At 40.1% G+C, this 22,013-nt stretch overlaps 1 protein-coding gene, 1 long non-coding RNA gene and 2 pseudogenes across 5 annotated transcripts; 2 read left to right on the top strand and 2 right to left on the bottom strand.

The window, feature by feature from the left end:
• Window positions 1-272: 272 nt before the first annotated feature.
• LOC134328456 (zinc finger protein OZF-like) overlaps window positions 273-22,013 on the top strand; it is a 48,715-nt pseudogene continuing 26,974 nt past the window's right edge.
• Window positions 4,688-4,808, bottom strand: LOC134329644 (5S ribosomal RNA; annotated as a pseudogene).
• LOC134329171 (uncharacterized) lies at window positions 5,406-6,923 on the top strand. Its single transcript, XR_010014825.1, has 3 exons — window positions 5,406-5,455; window positions 6,127-6,190; window positions 6,661-6,923. It is a non-coding gene; the product is annotated as an uncharacterized LOC134329171 (long non-coding RNA).
• On the bottom strand, window positions 7,509-9,232 carry LOC134328760 (golgin subfamily A member 4-like). 4 transcript variants are annotated; one of them, XM_063009971.1, is made up of 3 exons: window positions 8,036-9,232; window positions 7,801-7,960; window positions 7,509-7,701 (listed from the first exon to the last, which is right to left on the bottom strand). In XM_063009971.1, exons 1-2 carry the CDS (start codon window positions 9,198-9,200, stop codon window positions 7,842-7,844), a joined length of 1,284 nt encoding a protein of 427 aa, XP_062866041.1. In that variant the 5' UTR covers window positions 9,201-9,232; the 3' UTR covers window positions 7,509-7,701; window positions 7,801-7,841. The 4 variants fall into 4 exon arrangements, with proteins under 4 accessions (XP_062866041.1, XP_062866042.1, XP_062866043.1 ...); XM_063009972.1 differs by having other exon boundaries at window positions 7,801-7,957; XM_063009973.1 differs by having other exon boundaries at window positions 8,045-9,232.

Genomic DNA, 22,013 nt, shown 5'->3' with positions numbered 1-22,013 from the left:
GTGTTTGTTTTTGCTTTAAAACATACACGCCATGAACCAATCAGATTTAACATCATTAAACAAGTTTATTCCTTAATTATTTGTCCTTATACTAGAGGAGCGACTGGAATCTTTCAGTTCATTTCAAAGAGTTGTTCAATAGAATCGGTTCGTTACCCCCAACACTACCTGAGAGATACAGGACCAATGGAGATTTATTACTGCTGAGCTGCTGTTCAACTCCAGTCCAGTTGGTGGCGCTGGTGCGTCTTAAGTTGTTCTGCCATCCGCCATTAACCATCATAAGAAGAACAAGAAGCTGCTGTGTTTGTACTGTAGAGCCTCATCTGTAAGTAAAATATGTATTTAATTATAACCCTTATATTTCATTATAACCACATTCTAATTCATAATAAAACTAGAGTTCATAATAAAACATCACTGTGAGGATTTGAGGAACTTTAACTCCAGTTTTATTTAAACACACAAACTATTAGCTGCTCCGCTAACTGTTAGCATCACACATGATTCAGTACTGATGAACCGATTCATTGAACCGATGAATCAGTGGATTGTAACGGATTCAGAGTTTATTCATTATTAAATCTAACATTTTAAATTTAACATTTTACAGGTTTATAGTAAAAGTTAAAAGTATTAGTACAGCACTGTTATTGGGAGTGGATGAGAAACTAGATGTAAAGAACATCAGACTTAATCATTTCACTTTGGGCCACAAAACCACTTCCACCAAACTCAAAGGGTTGTTTCCCAGACAGGGATTAAGGCTTATAGTCCAGGACTATATTTAGCTTTAAATAGAGAATCTCCATTCAAAATGCTGTGTAGTCTAGGACTAGGCTTAATCCCTGTCTGTGAAACCAACCCAAAAAGTTCTATTAGAAGTCTTTTCTGTCCGATGCTGCTCAGTCCCACAATAATTTCAAAATTTTCACTCTGTTTACAGCCTCACAGCATTAAAAAAAAACAGTTAAAGAGTCTAAAATAATTTTCCTGGATTTCTCATTAATAGGGAATAAAGTACATTTGTCTATCTGTCTGTCTGCCTGTCAGATCTTTTAATAATGCAGTCAGCAGAAGAGGGAGACGTCACCCCCATAGATCTGCAAAATGAAGGATTCCAAGAGAAACTAATAAAAAAGGAGGAGAAGAAAGATGGAAGTTACTTCTGTAAGTAAATGTGGAGCAATTTGCCATGTTAGTACAGTACAGTGTGGTTAGTATAGTAGAACTAATAAGAGAATGTGGATAGTGGGATTAGAACCTGTACTGTACCGTACTGTCCTGTGGAGAAGTGCTGATACTTCCAGTCTAGATTAAATCTAAGTAGTATTTATTTGTGGTAATCAAACCCACAACCTTCAGTTTCCTCCAGTTGTTGAGTTTCTTCTTCACATATTGATGAATTTCAGGTGAAGGATCTTTCATCCCTGTGGAACACGTCACCTCTGAGGAACACCTCACCCCAGAGGACCAACAGTGTGGAGGTTTCCAGATGAAGCCTGTGAAGAAGGAAGAAGCTGAAGATAAAGATGAACTCAGTAAGATATTTTTTATCTTGAGTAAAATAAGATTTGGATTGAATAGAATCAGAGGCAGCTGGGATGAAGCATCATACAGTGAAAGCTTGTATTGTGCTCATGCAGATCAGTGTGAGCAGGAAATGATGAATGCAGGATGAATCACGTTACAGGACTTTAGCATCAGATCTCAGTTTAACATTTACTAACAATCTTTATTATTTATAATGTTATAAATGTATTTTATTATTTATAATGTTATAAATGTATCTGATTATTTATAATGTTATAAATGTATTTATTATTTATAATGTTATAAATGTATTTGATTATTTATAATGTTATTAATGTATTTTATTATTTATAATGTTATAAATGTATTTGATGATTTATAATGTTATAAATGTATTTTATTATTTATAATGTTATAAATGTATTTGATGATTTATAATGTTATAAATGTATTTGATTATTTATAATGTTATAAATGTATTTGATTATTTATAATGTTATAAATGTATTTGATTATTTATAATTTATAAATGTATTTGATTATTTATAATTTATAAATGTATTTGATTATTTATAATGTTATAAATGTATTTGATTATTTATAATTTATAAATGTATTTGATTATTTATAATTTATAAATGTATTTGATTATTTATAATTTATAAATGTATCTGATTATTTTCTGCTTCAGAACTGAACAAGGATTTCTGCTGCCAAACGTCCTCTGGTACTGTCAGCATTAACACGTCTCTCAGTCCCACACAGGAAGAAGGAAACGTCTGCTCACAGTGTGGGAGGAGCTTCAGGTACCAGTGTCGTCTCAAAATACACCAGCACATTCACACTGGAAAAAAACCGTATCAGTGCTCACAATGTAAGAAGAGTTTTAATTCACAGAGTAAGCTCAAAATCCACCAGCGCATTCACACTGGAGAGAAACCATATCAGTGCTCACAGTGTGGAAAGAGTTTTAATACAAAGACTGAGCTCAAAGTACACCAGCGCATTCACAGTGGAGAGAAACCGTATCAGTGCTCACAGTGTGGGAAGAGCTTCAAGTGCCTGAGTGCTCTCAAGATACACCAGCGCAATCACACAGGAGAGAAACCGTATCAGTGCTCACAGTGTGGAAAGAGCTTCAGGACCCAGGGTGCTCTCACACCTCACCAGCGCATTCACACTGGAGAGAAACCATATCAGTGCTCACAGTGTGGAAAGAGTTTTAATCAACAGAGTGCTTTCAAAAGACACCAGCACATTCACACTGGAGAGAGACCGTATCAGTGCTCACAGTGTGGGAAGAGTTTTAATCAACAGAGTGCTTTCAAAAGACACCAGCACATTCACACTGGAGAGAAACCATATCAGTGCTTACAGTGTGGAAAGAGTTTTAATATAAAGAGTGAGCTTAAAATACACCAGCGCATTCACAGTGGAGAGAAACATTATCTGCATCTGGAATCAGATACTAACAGAGTCTGTACTAGATTTTAATTAACAGAGTTTGTGCTGTTAATACAGTTCATGTGGTAAATGTTTACTGTTTGTTTAAGAGTTGTTTGGTAACTGATGATGATTCATAGCAGCGGTTCGCTAAGTGAAGCGATTCGTGCACGAGAATGTAGTGGAGCCTCGTGAAGTTCATTTCATGCCTTTGGATGCATTGTGGGTATGTTTATTTGTTAATAGACGTTTTAATTGATGTTTATTAAGAGTATTAGTTGATTTTGTATTACATGCTTGAATCAGGTTAGCTCATGATGCATTAAGTTTAATGAATTTGCACATGTTGGCTTATTAGTATTAAAATGCATAACTTGGAATAATATGCATATGGACTTTAAACTTAAATATCATTTGATATTCATGTCTTGATGTGCTGAAGTTTATAAACATGTTGTTTTTACTTCTTGTAGTTTTACCCTACTTCCAGTTTGCCATTAAACAGAGTTGAACTAAACACCTTCTACGGCCTGGTGATTGGTGGAGGAGTTATCTATCTGCCAGTTTATGCAGGGCGTATAAAGGTGGCAGAATCGAGTTAATTACACCAGCGCATTCACACTGGAGAGAAACCGTATCAGTGCTCTGTGAGAAAAGCTTTAATATACAAAGTGACCATAAAATACACCAGCGCATTTACACTGGAGAGAAGCCGTATCAGTGATCTCAGTGTGGATCTCAGAGTTTTCATCAACATTGTCATCTCAAATTACACCAGCGCATTCACACTGGAGATAAATTGTATCTGGACTCTGTAAACACTGTAATACACAGGAATCAAACTCAGATGATCAGATTGTAAAAGGTCTAAGAAAGAAAGAACAGAGTTAGAGAAGCATGTTGGAGAACTAAACATGACATTAGAGGAACTGCTTGGAAGAACGTCTAGGACTGACTGTAGTCCTCTCTAAAGCTACCTGAGAGATACAGGGCTAATGGAGATTTATTAATGCTAAGCTGCTGTTCAACTCCAAACATGCCATTATTTTAATTTGCCAAACTTAATGACACTTCTGTAAATGGTTTAATGTTCACACTGCTGCTACTGGCTTGTTTTTCTTTTCTACAATGTAAGTTCATACCTTACATTACCAAATACCAAATAACATACCGTGTTATTTGAGGTCTGTGTTTTGTTCTTCATATGAATGCTGTGTACTTTGTTCAGTGGAAGTAGTTTTATAGATTTATAAAAACATTGTACTTACTTACTATTTCCATTCTTGCAGGAGTGTGGGTTTACCTTCCACTTCAATAGTGAGGCATGTCCAGCCCTGCTACACAAACTGTCATTTTTATCCCTGTTAAAAACTTTAGCTTAGTTAAAGCAAATAAAGACACATTTAAAATGTTCATCTTTTATTACAGGTTTAAAGTTGCATAAAACAAATGTTTGTACAAATAATATAAAACCAAAGTACAAAATAAACATTTCACTTATTTTAATTAATTTTTATTTCTAGCACCACTAGATGAAGACGATGTACAACATTTGGAACTTCACTTTGAAAGTCAGTTGAATGTGTTTTACTGTAGTAGGAATGAAAGTTTGAGCTGATCTTTGTGTCATTGTGTAGCTTTGATGAAGAAAAAGCCGCTGGGTCAGTGTGTAACAGGAGGTTTGGAGTGAAGGTGGGTGTGTGTGGATAAAAGCTTCCAGCACCTGGTATTCCCAGGTGGTCTCCCATCCAAGAACTAACCAGGCCCGACCCTGCTTAGCTTCCGAGATGGGACGAGATCAGGGGTTCTCTCAGGGTGGTGTGGCCGTAAGCGAGAGAAGCTGTAAACAAGCTGCTTCTTATAGACGTCCGTCGTTCAGCCTTTCACTCCACTGTGTGTCGTCTTTTACTTTCTCTGTTCTACACGCAGCTTTTCAAATAAAAGATCCTGAAACAGTGACAAAACACACAGAGAACCACACACACACACCGCTCAGCTAATAATAATAATAATAATAAATATAATATTAATAAATATAGAAATGATAATAAATATAATAATAATAAATACAATAATGATAATGATGATAATAATAATAATAAATATAATAATAATAATAATATAATTAACCTTGATGCTGTTGTAGATCTTTGGGCCGATTCAGTGTATTTAGAAGTTTAAGATTCAGGAGGAGGTGATTGAGCGGGCGAACAGTACCCAGTACGACATGGCAGCGGCGGTGTTTACCCGGAGTGTGGAGCGGGCACTGAGTGTCTCTGCTGCGCTGGAGGCTGGTACCATGTGGTGAGTGATCGTACCGTCGGGCTGAGGAACCGTCGTGTGTGAGTGAATAGTCGGAGATGAAACAGTATCAAGGTGATGATTGTGTTTAATCTGGTTTTAGGGTGAACTGTCATAACACCCTCCATGCCCAGACTCCGTTCGGTGGTTATAAGATGTAGGGGAATGGACGAGAGCTGTGAGTGTCCCTCAATTCTGCTCTTATTATTAAACCTAAAGAATTCAAGTGACTAAAAATGGAACCGATTTCAGAACTGAGAGGATTTTCTCCCAGATTGCCACCTGTTTAGTCATATCCAGTTCCTGAGTGTGTATTAACCCACTCGTTCCACTTACATTCTGGTTAAATAGAGCCTCGGACCACACACACTGTACCTGTGGGTTTGCATAAGGAGAGACACGCTGTGCTCACCAATATGTGTCTGTTGGACACCTGGCCAGGTTGGTAGCACTGCTGAGATTCAAACCCATGACCTCAAACACTATTTTATTTTATTTTTCATGCTCTGTGTAAGGAAACATTGGTGGAGTGGCCAGAACGAGCTCCTCGTCCTTCTGCTGGGCCTAAAAATCCATTTTATGTTCCTCAGATGGAGAACCAATCAGATTCTGTTTTTCTGATTAGCCTGAGGAACAATTTTAGTGACCGAGGCGACGCCCAAACGCCCGACGGTTCCTCCCTCTGATGTGAACTAGAAGATCTGGGTTTTTTTGTTCCTGTTTTTAATGGGTGCTGATATTGTTTGATCGTGGTTCCATTTTCAGTCGTTATGAGAAGCTAATCTGTTGTGTGGTTTGTACCGCTGCGGCGGTGGTGAGATGCTAACCGTAGCGGCGCTCTGTGTGCAGGGGCGAGTACGCGCTGGCGGAATACTGTGAGGTCAAAGCCGTCACCATCAAGCTTAACGAGCAGGTGAATATCTGAGAGACGCCGCCGCCCTTCAGCCGAGCTCGACTTTTACTTTAATTTAAGGATCAGAAAGTTCTTTTATTGTAAGCCTCTCAGAAATCTGCTGCATCATAAATATATGGACAGTCGATGATTCATCAGCAGCCTCTTCACCCACGTCACTCTAAAGCTGGCTGGACTGTGGACGGTGTCGCGTGTGGTGGCACAGAAACCCAAATCCTTCCTCTAAACACGTTATAATCAAAACAAAACATGAACCGCTGTAGCCTAGTGGTTAGGGTACTGGACTAGTAATCAGGAGGTTGCTGGTTCAAGCCCCACCACTACCAGGTTGCCTCTGTTGGGCCCTTGAGCGAGGCCCTTAACCCTCAATTGTTTACACTGTATACTGTCACAGTACTTTGGATAAAGCATGCTGATAACGTAAACTCACTGACCCCAGAACAGTTCTGTTTTTACTGTGTACACTACAGGGCCAAAAGTATTGGGACGCCTGATCATGAGCTCGTCTGAGAGCCGGAGCGGCTTCGAGGCGAATCTCCGAATGTACTAAAGCGACTCGACCAAAACCCACAACATATATAGAGAGACCAGAAGCAGTTCACAGACGCCCGTCATCCAATCGGACGGATTTTGAGAGGATCTGGCTTGACGAACGGGGTAAACAGCCTAAATCCAGATGTGTGAAGCTTGTAGAGACGCATCCAAGTGACCTGCAGCTGTAATCGCTGTCAAAGTGGCGTCCACAGACTTCTGAATAAAATGTCCAATATTTTTGAGGTTTTACTTTTTAATTGTTAAACATTCGTTTGATTTTCATGTCGGGTGATTAAGTGCAAATTAAATGATGAATTTAATTCATTTAACATTAAAATAATGTGAGAACAAAGTCAGGAGGTCTAAGGAACCACCAGGTCTGAGGAACCACTTCTGAACCTCCTCTATCACATCATGGCAAGAATATCAAACCATATTTAAGGATCTAAATGTCCAGCACCACCGTCTCCTTAATTCTTCTGATAGAGAAGAACTTTGGTATGACTCTGAACCTTCCCAAATCAGGGAGGTAAAGAAGAACCCAGCTGGATCTCTAAAGCAGTTCTGAAGGTCCTGAGATGGAAGAAAATGTTGAACCCGTTGAACGGACAGTTATTTTTGCAGCCTCCACAGATCAGATCTTTATACAGAGCGGTGAGGTGGTAGCACCGCTGAGAAAACTGCAGAAGAACCTCTGAAGATCTGAAGATGGCAGTTCAGCAGGGTTCCTCCATGTTCACCAGATGTTTCCACCTTTAATAAGCACCAGAACTAAATCCAGCTGTTTATTTTTAAAGAACTTTATTTTGATTTAGATGATGGAAAGTTTCTGGAGCTTGGCGGGTTGTCTGGTGGTTCTTCATTCGGCTCCTCCAGGTTCTCCAGATGATCAGGAGAAACGATGCATGCAGAGCTCATCCTCTTCAGCTTCATCATGGAGACTGGGGGCACGGGAGCATCGGCGGGCACGGACACGCCTACACACACACACACACACAACACACACATGTGTTAGAGGAACACTCCAGCCTTCATCTGCTCATTATAATGAATATTTAGATCTGTTAATAATCCACCTGGGTTCTCCACCGTGGTCTCCATCAGTCTCAGACACTCTTTAGGTTGATTCATGAAGGTGGGAGCAATCAGAACGTGCTCGACCGTTCTGCTGCTGCACCACTTCATCAGACGAGGACCCGAAGACGTTCTCCAGAACATCAGCCTGAAGTGGATCTGCTGGAGAAATGAAACCTGATTCAGCGCCATGATGGATTAGACACCACACAGCTCATAAACCCCCTCAAGATGTACCTTCAATACCTTCTGTAATCGAGATCTGCTCCTCTGGGTTCTCTTCCTCTTGGTTCTCCACAGCCACCCAGTTTACTTTCCTTGTCATATCGGGTGTGGCTACCTCCTCCAGATTCCTGCTCTCCACCTCCAAGACCAGCTGTTCCTCTGAGTCCTCCTCATCCAGGTTTATCTCTTCCTCAGCCACCCAGTTCACTTTCCTTGTCATATCTGGTGTGGCTACCTCCTCCAGATTCCTGCTCTCCACCTCCAGGATCAGGTGCTTCTCCAGTTTATGCAGTTGGTCCATAAGAACATCCTGCTTCTGGTTTTTCAGAATCACATCATCTATCAGGTCCTGCACTTGGTCCAGCACACTTACCTGCTCCTCCATTTTATGAAGCTGGTCTATTAAAACCCCAAGCTCTTTCGGTTCCTTCACTCTGCTTTCCAGAACCACCTGCTCCTTTGGGTTCTTCTCCAGAACCACCTGCTCCTTCTGTTCCTTCTCTTGGTTCTTCAGAACCACCGGCTCCTTCAGTTCTTCTGCTTGTTTCCTCAGAACCAGATGCGCTATGCGTTCGTGCACCTGCCTCAGCTGAACAAGCAGCTCATCCATTTTATGCATTGGGTCAATTTCCACCTGATCCTGCTTCTCTAAATCCTGCCCTTGGTCAATTTGATCCACCAGATCCTCCAGGACCTGGGCTTGGTCAATCAGAACCACCTGATCCTCCAGGACCTGGGCTTGGTCCATCAGAACCACCTGCTCATCCAGGACCTGGGCTTGGTCAGTTTGATCCACCTGATCATCCAGGACCTGGGCTTGGTCAGTTTGATCCATCTGATCCTCCAAGACCTGGGCTCGGTTCAACAGAAACATTTGATCTTCCAGGACCTGGGCTCGGTTTATCCGAATCCCCTGCCCCTCCAGTTCCTGGATGTAATTCTCCAGAACTGCCTGTATTTCCAGGTCCTGCCCTTGGTCCGGCAGAACCTGTGTGCTTGGTTCTGGGTTCTCTTCATTTCCCATCCTCTGATGTTCCTCTACATTGGTGTTCTCCTGTCGCTCTGTCCTGTTGCGTCTCCACCATCTCCTCCTTCTCACCCTCCTCTCAGGTCTGGGTCTCAGTGGCTCGTCGTCGGCCGGGACGCTAAAACACCACAGCCTCCTGAACCAGGACATTTTAGATGTTGCCTCTTCGATGCTCAGACTCAGAATGAAGCAGCAGCAGCAGCAGCGGAGCTTATATAGGAGCCTGTAGAATGTTGTGACATCATCATGATGTCACAGTGTGAGCTGGAGCTGAGAGCAGAGCAGCACTCAGTCTCACTAACATTCACCTCAGGTGTGGCCACGCCCACTAATCTGTACAGCCAAAAGTATGTGACCCCTCTCTCTAGTGTTGAGCTGTGTGTAACCAAATGTGGATATGAGTGTATGTGTGTGTGTGTAAGTGTGGGGTGGTGATGTGGCAGCAGTGAGTAGGGTTGGGCGATATTGCCGATTTTCATACCGTCATACCATCTTCAGGAAATACCGCGGTATACGGTATTACCATGGGGGGGGGGGGGCATCGCGGACAAACTTTACAGTGTACACACTTGAGTGTAATTACAATATTTCAATGTTTTATTATAAAAAGATTTAAAAATCTGAATGTCAAACATTGCTTATCTTGTCTGATCTATAATAAATTTATTTATTTATTGCTTAGTAAATGTGTATTTTATTTATTTCTTGCTTAGTAAATGTGTATTTTATTTATTTCTTGCTTAGTAAATGTGTATTTTATTTATTTATTGCTTAGTAAATGTGTATTTGTGTATCAATTACACTTTAACACAAACATTAACACCTAACATTTTGGCATTGTAATCTCTCTCTGCCCACACAAAACAGAATAATAGCAGCTACACACTTCAATATATTTCAAAAGTTAACTGCTTAGTTTATAGTTACAGATATTTCTTAAAAGTGTATGAACGTGTACGATTATTTATGCCTGTAATCTAGAATTAAGTTCTATACCGTAACAAAAAATATGAATGTAAATGTTCATGCGATGCGATGCGATGACGGTGTGTAAAGTAATGTTAAAATAATTCCAAACAAAAAAAGTCCAAACATTTGAGTGGTTAACGAGAACGCTACTTTAAATGTCACACAAGCTCAGTGCAAAACATGAGCACGGAAACGGTACAAATCCAATCTCTTCCCTACACACCAGACAATATATTTTATAATTCACATTACACGACAGGTGAGACGTTCTTTTTTCTTAATGTAGCGCTTTTATTTAGGAAAAAATAGTTCTTACACATAGGCAGGAAAATCTATGGCAGACGAGTCAGAACAGCGGATTGGGCGTAACGTTATTATCACTGTTTGCTCCTTTTTCTCAACACTTGTGCTCGATTTACACTGAAGATATATTTAGTAAATAAGTACATGTCGGCGCATGCACGCTTGTGTTCATTTCCGGTTGAACTGATAAAATTTATTTTTTTTGAAAAATTTAAAGACGAGCCGTTTTTCAGTTTCTGCTTGTTAGCTCACAGCTAACGCTAGCCAGTGTGGCTCTTCACTCGTCTCTCTGTGTTATCAGCTTACACCAGTGAGCACCCCACAGCCAATCAGCGAGCTCCAACCGCCTACCACTCCCACCCCGCCTACCCCTCCCTTACTGTGGATGCGCGCATGTCCTAAAGTCTCAGTTTTCAAGGTAGACCTGAAGCAGAAATTTGGCGCTTCACATTTAAAAAATACCGTCACCATTTTTGAAAATGTAATACCGTCATACCGCCCAACCCTAGCAGTGGGGTCAGTGGGGTGACAGTGGCGAACTGTTACCGTATAGTGGTTTCTACTCTGTGTTATGGCCACAGCAACCCTGGTTCAAATCTGGGTCACAGTCTTTGGAGCAGTTGTAGCCTGGTGGTTAGAGAACTGGGTTTTTTAACCGGAGGGTTATGGGTTTGTTACCCAGCCAGGTCATGACTGAAGTGCTGGTGAGGAAGGAACCCACAATTTCTCCCTGGGTGCCATAGCTAGAGCAGCCCACCGCTCCAGGCACATGTGTACTCACTGCCCCCTAGTGTTCACTAGTGTGTGTATGTGTGCGTTCTCACAGCACAAATGTAAATGTAAACAAATGGATTAAATGCAGAGGTCAAATTCTAATGTGTGTAAGCCCAACAGCCAGAAAAATAGTTTATAACCACTTGTCCAGGATCTTCCCTAAATATAATGATGTATTACAATGAAAAAAACAAAGAAGACTTAACATTAATATTTCCATTATTCTACAGCAAATGGGTTTTCGATAATGGAGAATCTAGCTTTACTGCTACTAAGCGCTGATTGGTTGGTGAGCTGACGCTGGAGTTACGGCCAGTTATGACACACATCAGCTTTGTGTCATATCTGGCCATAACTCCAGCGTCAGCTCACCAACCAATCAGCACTCGGCAGTAGTGCTTGCTTTCAGTGAAATACATCATTCTATTTTCCAAAATTAAAGGAAGATCCTGGATAGGTGGTTAGAAACTATTTTAAGTTTTTAGTCATTCACCTACCTTCATTTTGGACTTGTTTGGGAGAGCCCTCTGGCTTTTCACACTTATTTTTTGATAAAACAGTGGAAATAGGCAGTGGCCAGGCTCCCCATGAACCAGCTCTGGTTAGATTACTTGCCGTGTCCTTGTTTGCTCTAATGTGATTTCAAGGAATTTGTCAGTAAAACGTTTACGAAGGATTTTATGGCCACAAAGATCTAAAAAGCACAATATAAGCTAGCCTAGTATTGTTCAACTTGGCAATATGCTTCTGAAGAGAGGGGTGTATTTGTTTTGCTGTTGGGTTTAAATATTAAAAATTGTTCACTACAATTGTACACTACACATTTAATAGGTTAAAGATACTTAATAAATAATTAAGTACGTACGAATGATCAGGCTGCAGATCTCCATGTCTTCAAATCTCATTTTCCCCTTACGACCTTTCATGCTAAACTGTCGCCACACATTATTTGTGGCAACAGTTCGCACAGCTCTCCTCACAGCTTCGCCTGGTGTTTTTCCTCCAAGGAGACTCAGGTGATTGATCTGAAATACATTGCAAATACACGATTGAATCACATTGTTATGACCACCCCTTGTATCTATACTCTTTGTGGATGTTATCAGGTCCACAGATCATATAAGGTGCAGTTTGTAGTTCTACAATATCAGACTGTAGTCTGTCTCTTTCTCTATATACCTTGTTAGCCCTACTTTATCCTGTTCTTTAATGGTCAGGACCCCCCTAGGAACAGCACAGAGTAGGTATTATTTGGGTGGTGGATCACCGTCAGCATTGCAGTGACCCTGACGTGGTGTGTTAAGTGTGTGTTCTACCGGTGTGATTGGATCAGCCACAGCAGTGCTGCTGAAATTTTTAAACACTGCAGCCACTCACTATCCACTCTAATAAACCTTGTGCGTTCACCTGGTAGATGTAAAGTCAGAGACAGTAGCTACAGTTTGTGTTGGTCATCCTCTAGTCCTTCCAACAGTCCAGAAGTGAAACCGAGGGGTTTGAAAACTTTGGCAGCCCTGCTGTATCTGATCCACTCTTACCAGCACAACACACACTAACACACCACCACCATGTCAGTGTCACTGCAGTGCTGAGAATGATCCACCACCCAAATAGCACCTGCTTTCTAGTGGTCCCATGGGGGTCTTGACCATTGAAGAACAGGGTAAAATTGGGTTAACACAGGTTGCAGAGAAAGAGACATACTACAGTCTGGTAAAGTTAATAGCAGTCTGAAATGATTATCATGAGGTTATCATCTGATACTATTTTCGTCTGACTTGCCATTTTATTCTTGTAGTCGCTTCAGCTTCTGGCAGAGATCATTTAGTTAATCTCTGCTGCAGCAAGGAGTCTCCAAAATATAATTACTGCAGTCACTACTCTGAGGAACAAGACGTCTAAGGATGCTTTCGAGATTTGAAAGCTTCTGTTCAATGTTGTCCAAATGAACAAATATGGCCCGCTCCACCCTCTTCAGTTCAGAATTTCCTGAAATGTATTTAATTGTCAAATTAAAACTGATATAAAAGACACAAGACCAAATGTATGGCAGTGAAGCTGTAACAAATATGTAACTGTTTATACAGTAGTGTGCCAAACAATTCATTAAAAATATAAATGCTGGCTCTGCTATTTTTTTAACAGCCTAATATTCTTTTTTCCTTAATTTCTGTAAAGGATTAACACAAACTGGATATTTTTTTTATTATATTCTCTACCAACGACTGATCTTTAATTGTAAAGAAGAACTATTTCCTAATGTCTGATTAAATTAAAGGTTAATTAAAAGCTAGATGTTTTCAATGCCTCGTTTAAGACAGACAGTGTTGAGTGTTTCTATATTCAGTATATCACAGTCTAATTTAACTGCACAACATAAATACAATGATGAATTTCTCACCATGAGCCAGTGATCCCCCCTGAGTTCACAGTAGCCTCTGACTGTGGGACATCTGTGGACAGACCCACTAAAAAATGGTTAAAATTTATGTACATATTTTTTTAGCAAGTGAGTCTAAAATTAAAAGAGGTGTATCTAATAATCTTGCAAGTCACTTAGTCTACATGTCATAGAATAAAAGGAAATCTGACAGAAATCTGAATTAAGAATCTGTACAAAACTCACATGGAAGTCTCTGTCCAGCTCTGTCACTAAAAAGTTCAGTTCTTGGTGTAACTACAAATGCATTAAACATAATAAAACAGTAAATATTAAACCACAGTATGGCTTGCTTGAATGAAAACACTATGCTTGCAGTATAACGTCATAAAGAAAAATAACTCACCGGTGGGCATGCTAGAGGTCAGCAGTTTCTTTTTACTGGAAGGTTTTCATCATCATCTGTTTGGGAAAAATAATTGATACATACAATATGTTAATATAATATATGGTGCATTACATTTAGAAGGCACTTGCCTAAGAAGAGAGTAAATAGAGGTCAAGTGCGGCCCACTGATGTCATAGTTGCTCTGAAGAGTGCCCCAAATGCGCTGCCTTCTGAAATTACGTGTCAGTTAAAATGCTGCCTAGCGAGGGACCTGCTTTTGATGACAATGACTAACTAGGCAGCTACCTTCTAAATGGAACACACCTATAGTATTGCACAATTATTGCATATTTTGTTATAAAACACAACAAAAAGAAACTCAAAAACAGAATTTAAGTGTCTGCAAGTATTTACCACTGTCCAGTTGCCTTCTATATCGTGCAGGAGTTCTTATTTGCCTGTGTGGCAGATCCTCTTACTCACTTTCCAAGTTTGATGTCATAGTTGCCTGATTTTGCTTTTGCCCTGGCTTCTTCATAGCTGTCTAAATACGTAGTGTAAAATCTACAGGCTATTTACTTAAAGAAGGTTTGCACTATATTCCATATTCTAAATCGCACTATATTCTCACAAAAACTACAAAACTAAAAACAAAAACAATGAGAAAGATAACATATTTAAGCAACATACCTGCATATCCCAGAATAGAGGCAACGTGTTTCGACCACTGAGCAATGTCAGGTGTATCCCTCCGTTTCACCTTAGTGGTAAAGTTTTTACGAGGCCAGTAGCAATACACGGCCTGCAAAAAGAACAATATGTAGTAAAAGAGACAAGCATTCAGACACTTTTGTATTTGTTAATTAATAATATAACTTCCAGAGCATATTATCCCCATCAAATGTATAAACATGTCTTTTGACTTTGTATACAAACTAGTTAGTATGTATGTATTCATTTGTGTAATAAACATTAACAGGAAAAAGATTAGCACATAAAAATACATGAATATTTAGGTTTCGAATAAAAACATATTAGTAGTACAATCAAAAGACATTTTATTTGTAAATTTGACACATAAATGCACTGGAAATCTATTAATTGACAAAAACAAAAGTATCTGAATACATACATACACATGTTTATTAAAAAAAAACCCTGGATCTATTTTTAGGGGAAACATAGAAACTATCATGTTCAATGGAAATACCTCCTTTGTTGTCTCAATCCATGTAGACGGAACAACATCTACAGTGTTGTCCTGAATGAATTTAATCACAGTGTAGCAGTGAGAACACTGTTAAGTGATGCTGGCCCAAATAGCACTGTAGAGGCTGAATACTCAAACTATCCTTAACAATAATATCGTATCATTTTCATAATATTCAGCATGTTAATTTTGGAGTATTAGTTCTCTGTTTATATATTTATTTCACTAGTTAGTTCAAGGCTGGGGAGGCAATTGGGGGTTAGGTACCTTACCTAAAATGTAAAATGTTACCTAAGGGCACTTCAGTCATGGCCTGGCTGGGGATCAAACCGGCAACCTTTCAGTCACAAAATGGTTCCCTAACCACTAGGCCAGACTGAAGTTAATAAAGCAGGTGGTGCCTTAAACTTGCAATATGAAATATAGCCACTGGGCAGTGACCTAACTCAAAATATGGAGTTTTTCCAATACTAAATAGAGAAACAAATGCTACTATAACACTTGACTACTGTAATTATCTGAACAAGCCATAATGATAAAACAGCCACATAGCCTTAACTTACAAATGAAAGTTACCTGGTTGTGTAGAAAATGACTGTCCTTGGATGCATATACAGAATAAAAAAAAATAAAAAAATTGAGAAAAACTATATGCGGGATAAATGTAAATTTTCAGCAGACACATTTATCCAAAGCGACTTACACAATGAGCAATTGAGGGTTAAGGGCCTTGCTCAGGGACCCAACACTGGCAACTTGGTGGTGGCGGGGCTCAAACCGGCAACCTTCTGTTTAGTAGTCCAGTACCTTAACCACTAAGCTATCACTGCTTTAACCTCGAGACAAAAAAGTGGTGAGGCAAAGTGGAGAGTGGAGGAAGTACAACCCCAAATAAGAAAAAGTGGAATAAAAAAAATTGTGGTGTTTCTAACATTAACTTATTTTTAACTGCAGACAGTATGAACCCTAGATGTTTCATTCCTGCACTACAGGCCTGTAACACATTCCATAAAAGTTGGGATGGGGCTACTTTTCAACAGGTGATTGTAATCATGATTTGGTACAAAAGCAGTACCCATAAAAGGCAAAGGCATCAAAAGCATGAGAAAATGATTGAAATGTTTAAAAACAATGTACCTCAAGAACTACCATTCATCTATAGCTGATATAACCACATGGATAAGACTTGTGGTAAAACTTTGGTAAAACTTTGTCCAGCACTACAATACATAAAATGAAAATTTTGAAAACGACAACCTTAAGACATGTGTGCAAGGAGAATGGGACAAAATAACACCAGAAACACTTCATTTCTTGCTATGCTCATTACCATAACATCTTTTAAGTGTTGTGAGGAACAATGCCAACCTTACAAAACTGGTAAATTATTTACCATCCCTACTTTTTTTTGGAATGTGTTGCAAGCCTGAAATGCAAGAAAGCCGACTAGATAAATTGTTTGTTTATTAGGATTTTAACGTCATGTTTTACACTTTGTTTACATTCATGACAGAAATGGTAGTCACTCATTACACAAGATTCATCAGTTCACAAGATTATATCGAACACAGTCATGGACAATTTTGTATCTCCAATTCACCTCACTTGCATGTCTTTGGACTGTGGAGGAAACCGGAGCACTCGGAGTAAACCCAATGCAGACACAGGGAGAACAGAAAGGACCCAAAGGACCTGGACAGCGCCATCTGGGGGATCAAACCCAGGACGTGTTTGCTGTGAGGCGACAGTGCTACCCACTTAGCCACCGTGCCACCCCAAACTCAAGGTGTGAGCGACTGCTGCTTTGTTCAGTGCTTGGCTTGAGTGGTGTGATAAAACGTCATGCGAATATGAGGCGAATCTGCATTTGTGGGGAATAACTATCTGTCTCGCGTGTGTCTGTCCCTCAATTAAAAATGCCTGTCTTACTAACTTGCCTCTCGGGCAGCTTTTTCATGACAGCATCTTTCACATTGGTTTTGTAAACTTCAATCAACCTAGAGTCACAAGGCTGCATAAAATGGGGCTCAAGCTTGTCATAAACACGACAAAGCAGCATTTTCTCACTGTCTCCTGAAGTACTTACGACAGACACAACCTCACAGCATTGCACATCACTCAGGGAAAAAGCGTTGTTGGGTTTTTGAGTTCCCACTACAGTTTTTCTTTTTAATTTCTCTCTGTGGTTGTCAATCTCACCAAGTCGTTTCACTATTTGCGAGAGTGGGTTCCTACCTGATCTAACTGACCTTTTCAGCTGATGCAGGTAATTTTCAAAGGGAAATGCACTGCACTCATCAAGCCCACCAAATACATATGCATCAGAAGCCAGATGAACCATAGAGTGCACATTGTACACAAGAAACTCATCCCCATACAACTTCCTACCCTCCTCAACAAAAAGCACCAACAAATCCTGTGCAAAAGCATTGTACTGCTTTACCAACCTTGGACACACTGCAATCGACAATGCCACACTAAACAGCATAACATGCTCATACAATGTATCAGAAAGAATGTCCTTAAGTACAATTCTGCCTGTGTAAAGAGCAAACTGTCTCAATTCAGTGGCTTTCCACCGATCAATCTCGTCCAGACCATGTGGCTTCCTTGCAAAAAGGTTTGGTATGAAAGGTCTCAAACCAAGAAGCCGGGAACTGATCTCCCTTATTTGGCCTGATGATAATCTGACCCCACGTTTTCCACGCAACCACAAAATAATCATTTTGCGCATCACCCCAAGACAGCATTGGTGCATATAATCTGCAGGGAACTGCTTGACCATGTCCATTCGGAGCATACAAAAAGGTGATACAACTGAAGGTAGGTGGTGCTCTTCCTGATGCTGCTCACGGAAAGATGCATCTGTTCTCAGAGTTAGATTAGTGATCTCTGGATAAATAATTCGACTGCCATCCCAAAAACCTGGCTCTGTATATTTATCACACCCATGATAACCTGAGAACTGCTTTGTGCACTTAATGAGTGCTTTAGCTGGGGCATCACATGTTACACAGCGCAGATTACCTCTCATGAGTCCCCTGTCTGTCTCTAATCCACTCTGCAATACTTCACTAAGATCACAAACAACATCTGTCAGAAAATCAAGACTCTTTGGCTTTGACACACCAAGGCAAAAAGCGAGAGGAAAATCAACAGGAGGAGATAAGTTACATTTGCACAGTATAGGCCACAAACTCTGGTTATTACTTCTGAACAGTGGCAAGCCATCAATGTTCAAAGAAATATCCAGACAGTCAGTCTGGGCAATGACACCACTGGGGTACATATTTAAGTATTTGAACATCTGCTCCCTAATCCCAAAATAGTAATACTTCATCCCAGATTTCATCTCGATATTAATAGTCTCACAAGTGCCAAGCAATGTTCTTGCTGTCCTAGGGAGTTCTAGGTGATGTTCTCCTAGAATCTTAAGAAGACTGTCAACCGCATTGTGTTTGACCTGAAATTCAAAGGTCCACTGTGCAAGACTGTCCCTTAAGGAGGGTGGACTATCTACTCCTGAACAATCAAAATTGTAGTAATTGGAATCATCATCCAAACTTTCAGATTTTGCACAAGCACGCTGTATTCCAATATTACAGTCATCTTCAGTATGTATGTCCTCAAAGACCTGCTCTACACTAAAGCTGTCTTCACTGTTTCTTCCCATGCTAACCACCTATGATACCACATTTTTTTGTTGAGATCTTTTCACTCCAAAGTGTGTTGTAATTTTGCCATGCTGACATGATACTGTGCTAACTTGCTAAATATCCACCCACACAAACAAGTATTTAAAAACACGCTTCAACACAGTTTAACATACCATGTCACTTTCCATGAGGAAACAGTCTTGTCACACGGCAAAAAAAAATATTAAAAATAAACAAATAAAACATGAAATTAAATGTCAGTAACTGGCTAGATAGTGAATTTTAATTACAATTCTACTTCTATGTTTATTTTTAATGTAATTTTTATTGAATCATCACGTTGATGCCAGAAACCGTAAGCATTATACAATTCCCCCAGTTCTCCCAGTAAAAGCATTTTACTGTTATGCTGAGCTAGTGCTCTGTTGTACAACATGACCACAGGTCTGTTGTGGGAAAGTGGCCAATTGTGTATAGCTCCACTTCCAGCTTGCCTTGGTGGTGTTGGTTTTGGTGTAACGCCGAAACAACAATATTTTCTTCGATCCGGTATTTCTGGATGTCTATTGGCTGAAAACGAGATGAAAGAACCTCGGACGTCAGGCGGACATCCAGTGTAAGAGTTGGCGACATGACAAAGAAATCTTCTTTAGGCTGAAATGGCACCACACTGCATCCAGGAGCCTCCAGCTGTGCATCTGTCTGTACATGCAGACTGGAGCCACAGTGAAGGTCAGTACGAGTTTATCTATGTGCGCATAATTTGTCAGAGACAAAATCTTTGTTTTTTTTTTTTAAAGGCATTCTTCATGTCATTTAATGTGTGTAATGTTCTCTAGGTATTGTTCACGTGTACATCTGACATTTCATACATGCTTATAGCTCTTCTAAACTCGACATGACATTTAAACTATTTCATATGTATAGCTTATATATAGTCAATTAGTTCTGTACTTGTAGTACGTTTATGTGTTTAGGTGTGTGTGTGTGTACACACTTGAAATGTGTATTATACGTGTTATTCTTTATGAATTGTATATGATTTTATTATCTTTAAATCTGACGGTGTTGTTGAAATTGGCATTTTTCTAAATTCTAAAGTTTGGACCTAAATTTGATACATTTTGCAAAAACATTTTTCAAGCTCATTTAGGTAACTGTCTTTAATATGTACGTTCCAACATGAAGCAAACGCTCGAGGGCAAACCAACATCAAATCTCTGTGGTGTAATGCTAAACACGTTTACTCTCTGAGTAAAAGCTCCAAGTTCGAGGCTTGGCGGGGGTCCCTGGTTTGCCTAAGAGTTTGTTGTTTTGCTTGAAAGGTCAGACTACAGTTTGCCCCTATAATCAGGATTTGTGAGAACTAAATGCCCAACAATAAGCTTTACCCCCAAAACAATGAAGACTTCAGGGAAGCTGTCTATATGTATCCAAGATGGCGGTGTGTGCACAGCACGAGGCTCAGCGTCTCTCACCAGACTTTGCTCTTTAGTTGTTATTAATCTACTGTTGTTCAGTTTTTTGCCCTCCATACTTCCAGGTGAAACCGGGGTCTCACTTCCATCTCTCACTGAAACATCTTCAACAAACGCTGCATCCGCAAAGCTCCTCAGCACCGTGGAGGATCCGTCACATCCATCACGTGGACGCTTTACTTTCCTGCCGTCTGGGAGAAGGTACCGCAGCATCCACACAAACACGACTAGACTGTGCAGCAGCTTCATACCACAAGCCGTCAGAGTCCTGAACTCAGGTCTAAACTGATGATCTAAACAAACACACACACACACACACACATGTTGCACTCTGACGCACACATACATGATGGACTCTGACACACACACGCACACACACATACATGATGCACTCCGACACACACACACAGACAAACATGATGGACTCTGACACACATAAACACACATGATGAACTTTGACACACATAAACACACATGATGAACTTTGACACACATAAACACACATGATGAACTTTGACACACATAAACACACATGATGAACTTTGATACACACACGCACACATACATACATGATGAACTCTGTACATGTACATGATTAACTCTGACACACACACACACATGATGGACCCTGAGACACTCACATACATGATGGACTCTGACACACACATGATGGACTCTGACACACATGATGGACTCACACACACACACACATACATACATGATGGACTCACACACACACACACATACATACATGATGGACTCTGACACACACATACATACATACACACACTAACAAAGTTCGACTCATGCAAACACACTCACACATGCACATATACACTAACACTAAATGATATGCACACCTCAAACAAATACACACTCGCATCATTATAATCACACACAACAGAACCACACACATAAACATACACACACCCCCTTATACACTAACTTACATGCACATACACTAACATAAGCACACTCACAAACACACACATAAATCCACAAACACTTGCATATAGACATACATACACCAGCATGCTCAGATTCTGACACAATCATATATATATATATATATATACACACACACATGCACACAGAATACACACTCTTGTACACATGCACAGACACTCGCTCACACACGCACATGCACAACACGACCAACACAGTTGTTCGCTGGACAACTTAAATACATATAACTACTGTATCTTACTACTGTGACTGTATTACTTGCATCTTTGCACAATATTGCAATTTGCACAAGTTTGTGCATTTTTGCATCTTACTCCTGTTATAGCTCTGCTGCTACAACAAACCCTATACTGCTAACTGCATATAAGAAATGTCATCTTCCTGACCTACCACTTACTTACTTAGTACCATGTAGTGACCAATACTTGTGTCTAGTCTCGTCTCCCTTAATTACTTTTTAGTACAACCTCTGGCAAACAAAATGGATGAGCGGAGACGTGGTTGAACTGTAACAGCGCGGTGGAGCTGGATGTTTGAAGCATGTTCAGAGCGGACAGAGTGGCAGTAAACTCCGGTAGGAATCGAGGATCTGTGCATTCATGTAAATAAATCAAGGTTTACAGACTCAACTGTATCTAAAAGTCATTGATCTGCCAATCTAGAGGATCTGATGATTAGGTCTGATCACCTTTCTTTGTTCCAGGTGTGTGTGTGTGTGTGCCGCTGAGCAAACGTGTGAAAACAAAGGGAGTTAAAGTGTGGCCAGATGGAGCCATCTCCTCTCTGCCGCCTTCATAACACTGATTGGAGCATTTGAAAAAGTTAAAAAGTGTTTCTTC

The sequence above is a fragment of the Trichomycterus rosablanca genome, chromosome 15 (assembly GCF_030014385.1).
Source record: "Trichomycterus rosablanca isolate fTriRos1 chromosome 15, fTriRos1.hap1, whole genome shotgun sequence".
In the NCBI taxonomy this organism is placed as follows: domain Eukaryota; kingdom Metazoa; phylum Chordata; class Actinopteri; order Siluriformes; family Trichomycteridae; genus Trichomycterus; species Trichomycterus rosablanca.
The sequence above is the reverse complement of the archived record's forward strand: the minus strand, read 5'-3'. Positions and strand labels throughout refer to the sequence as shown.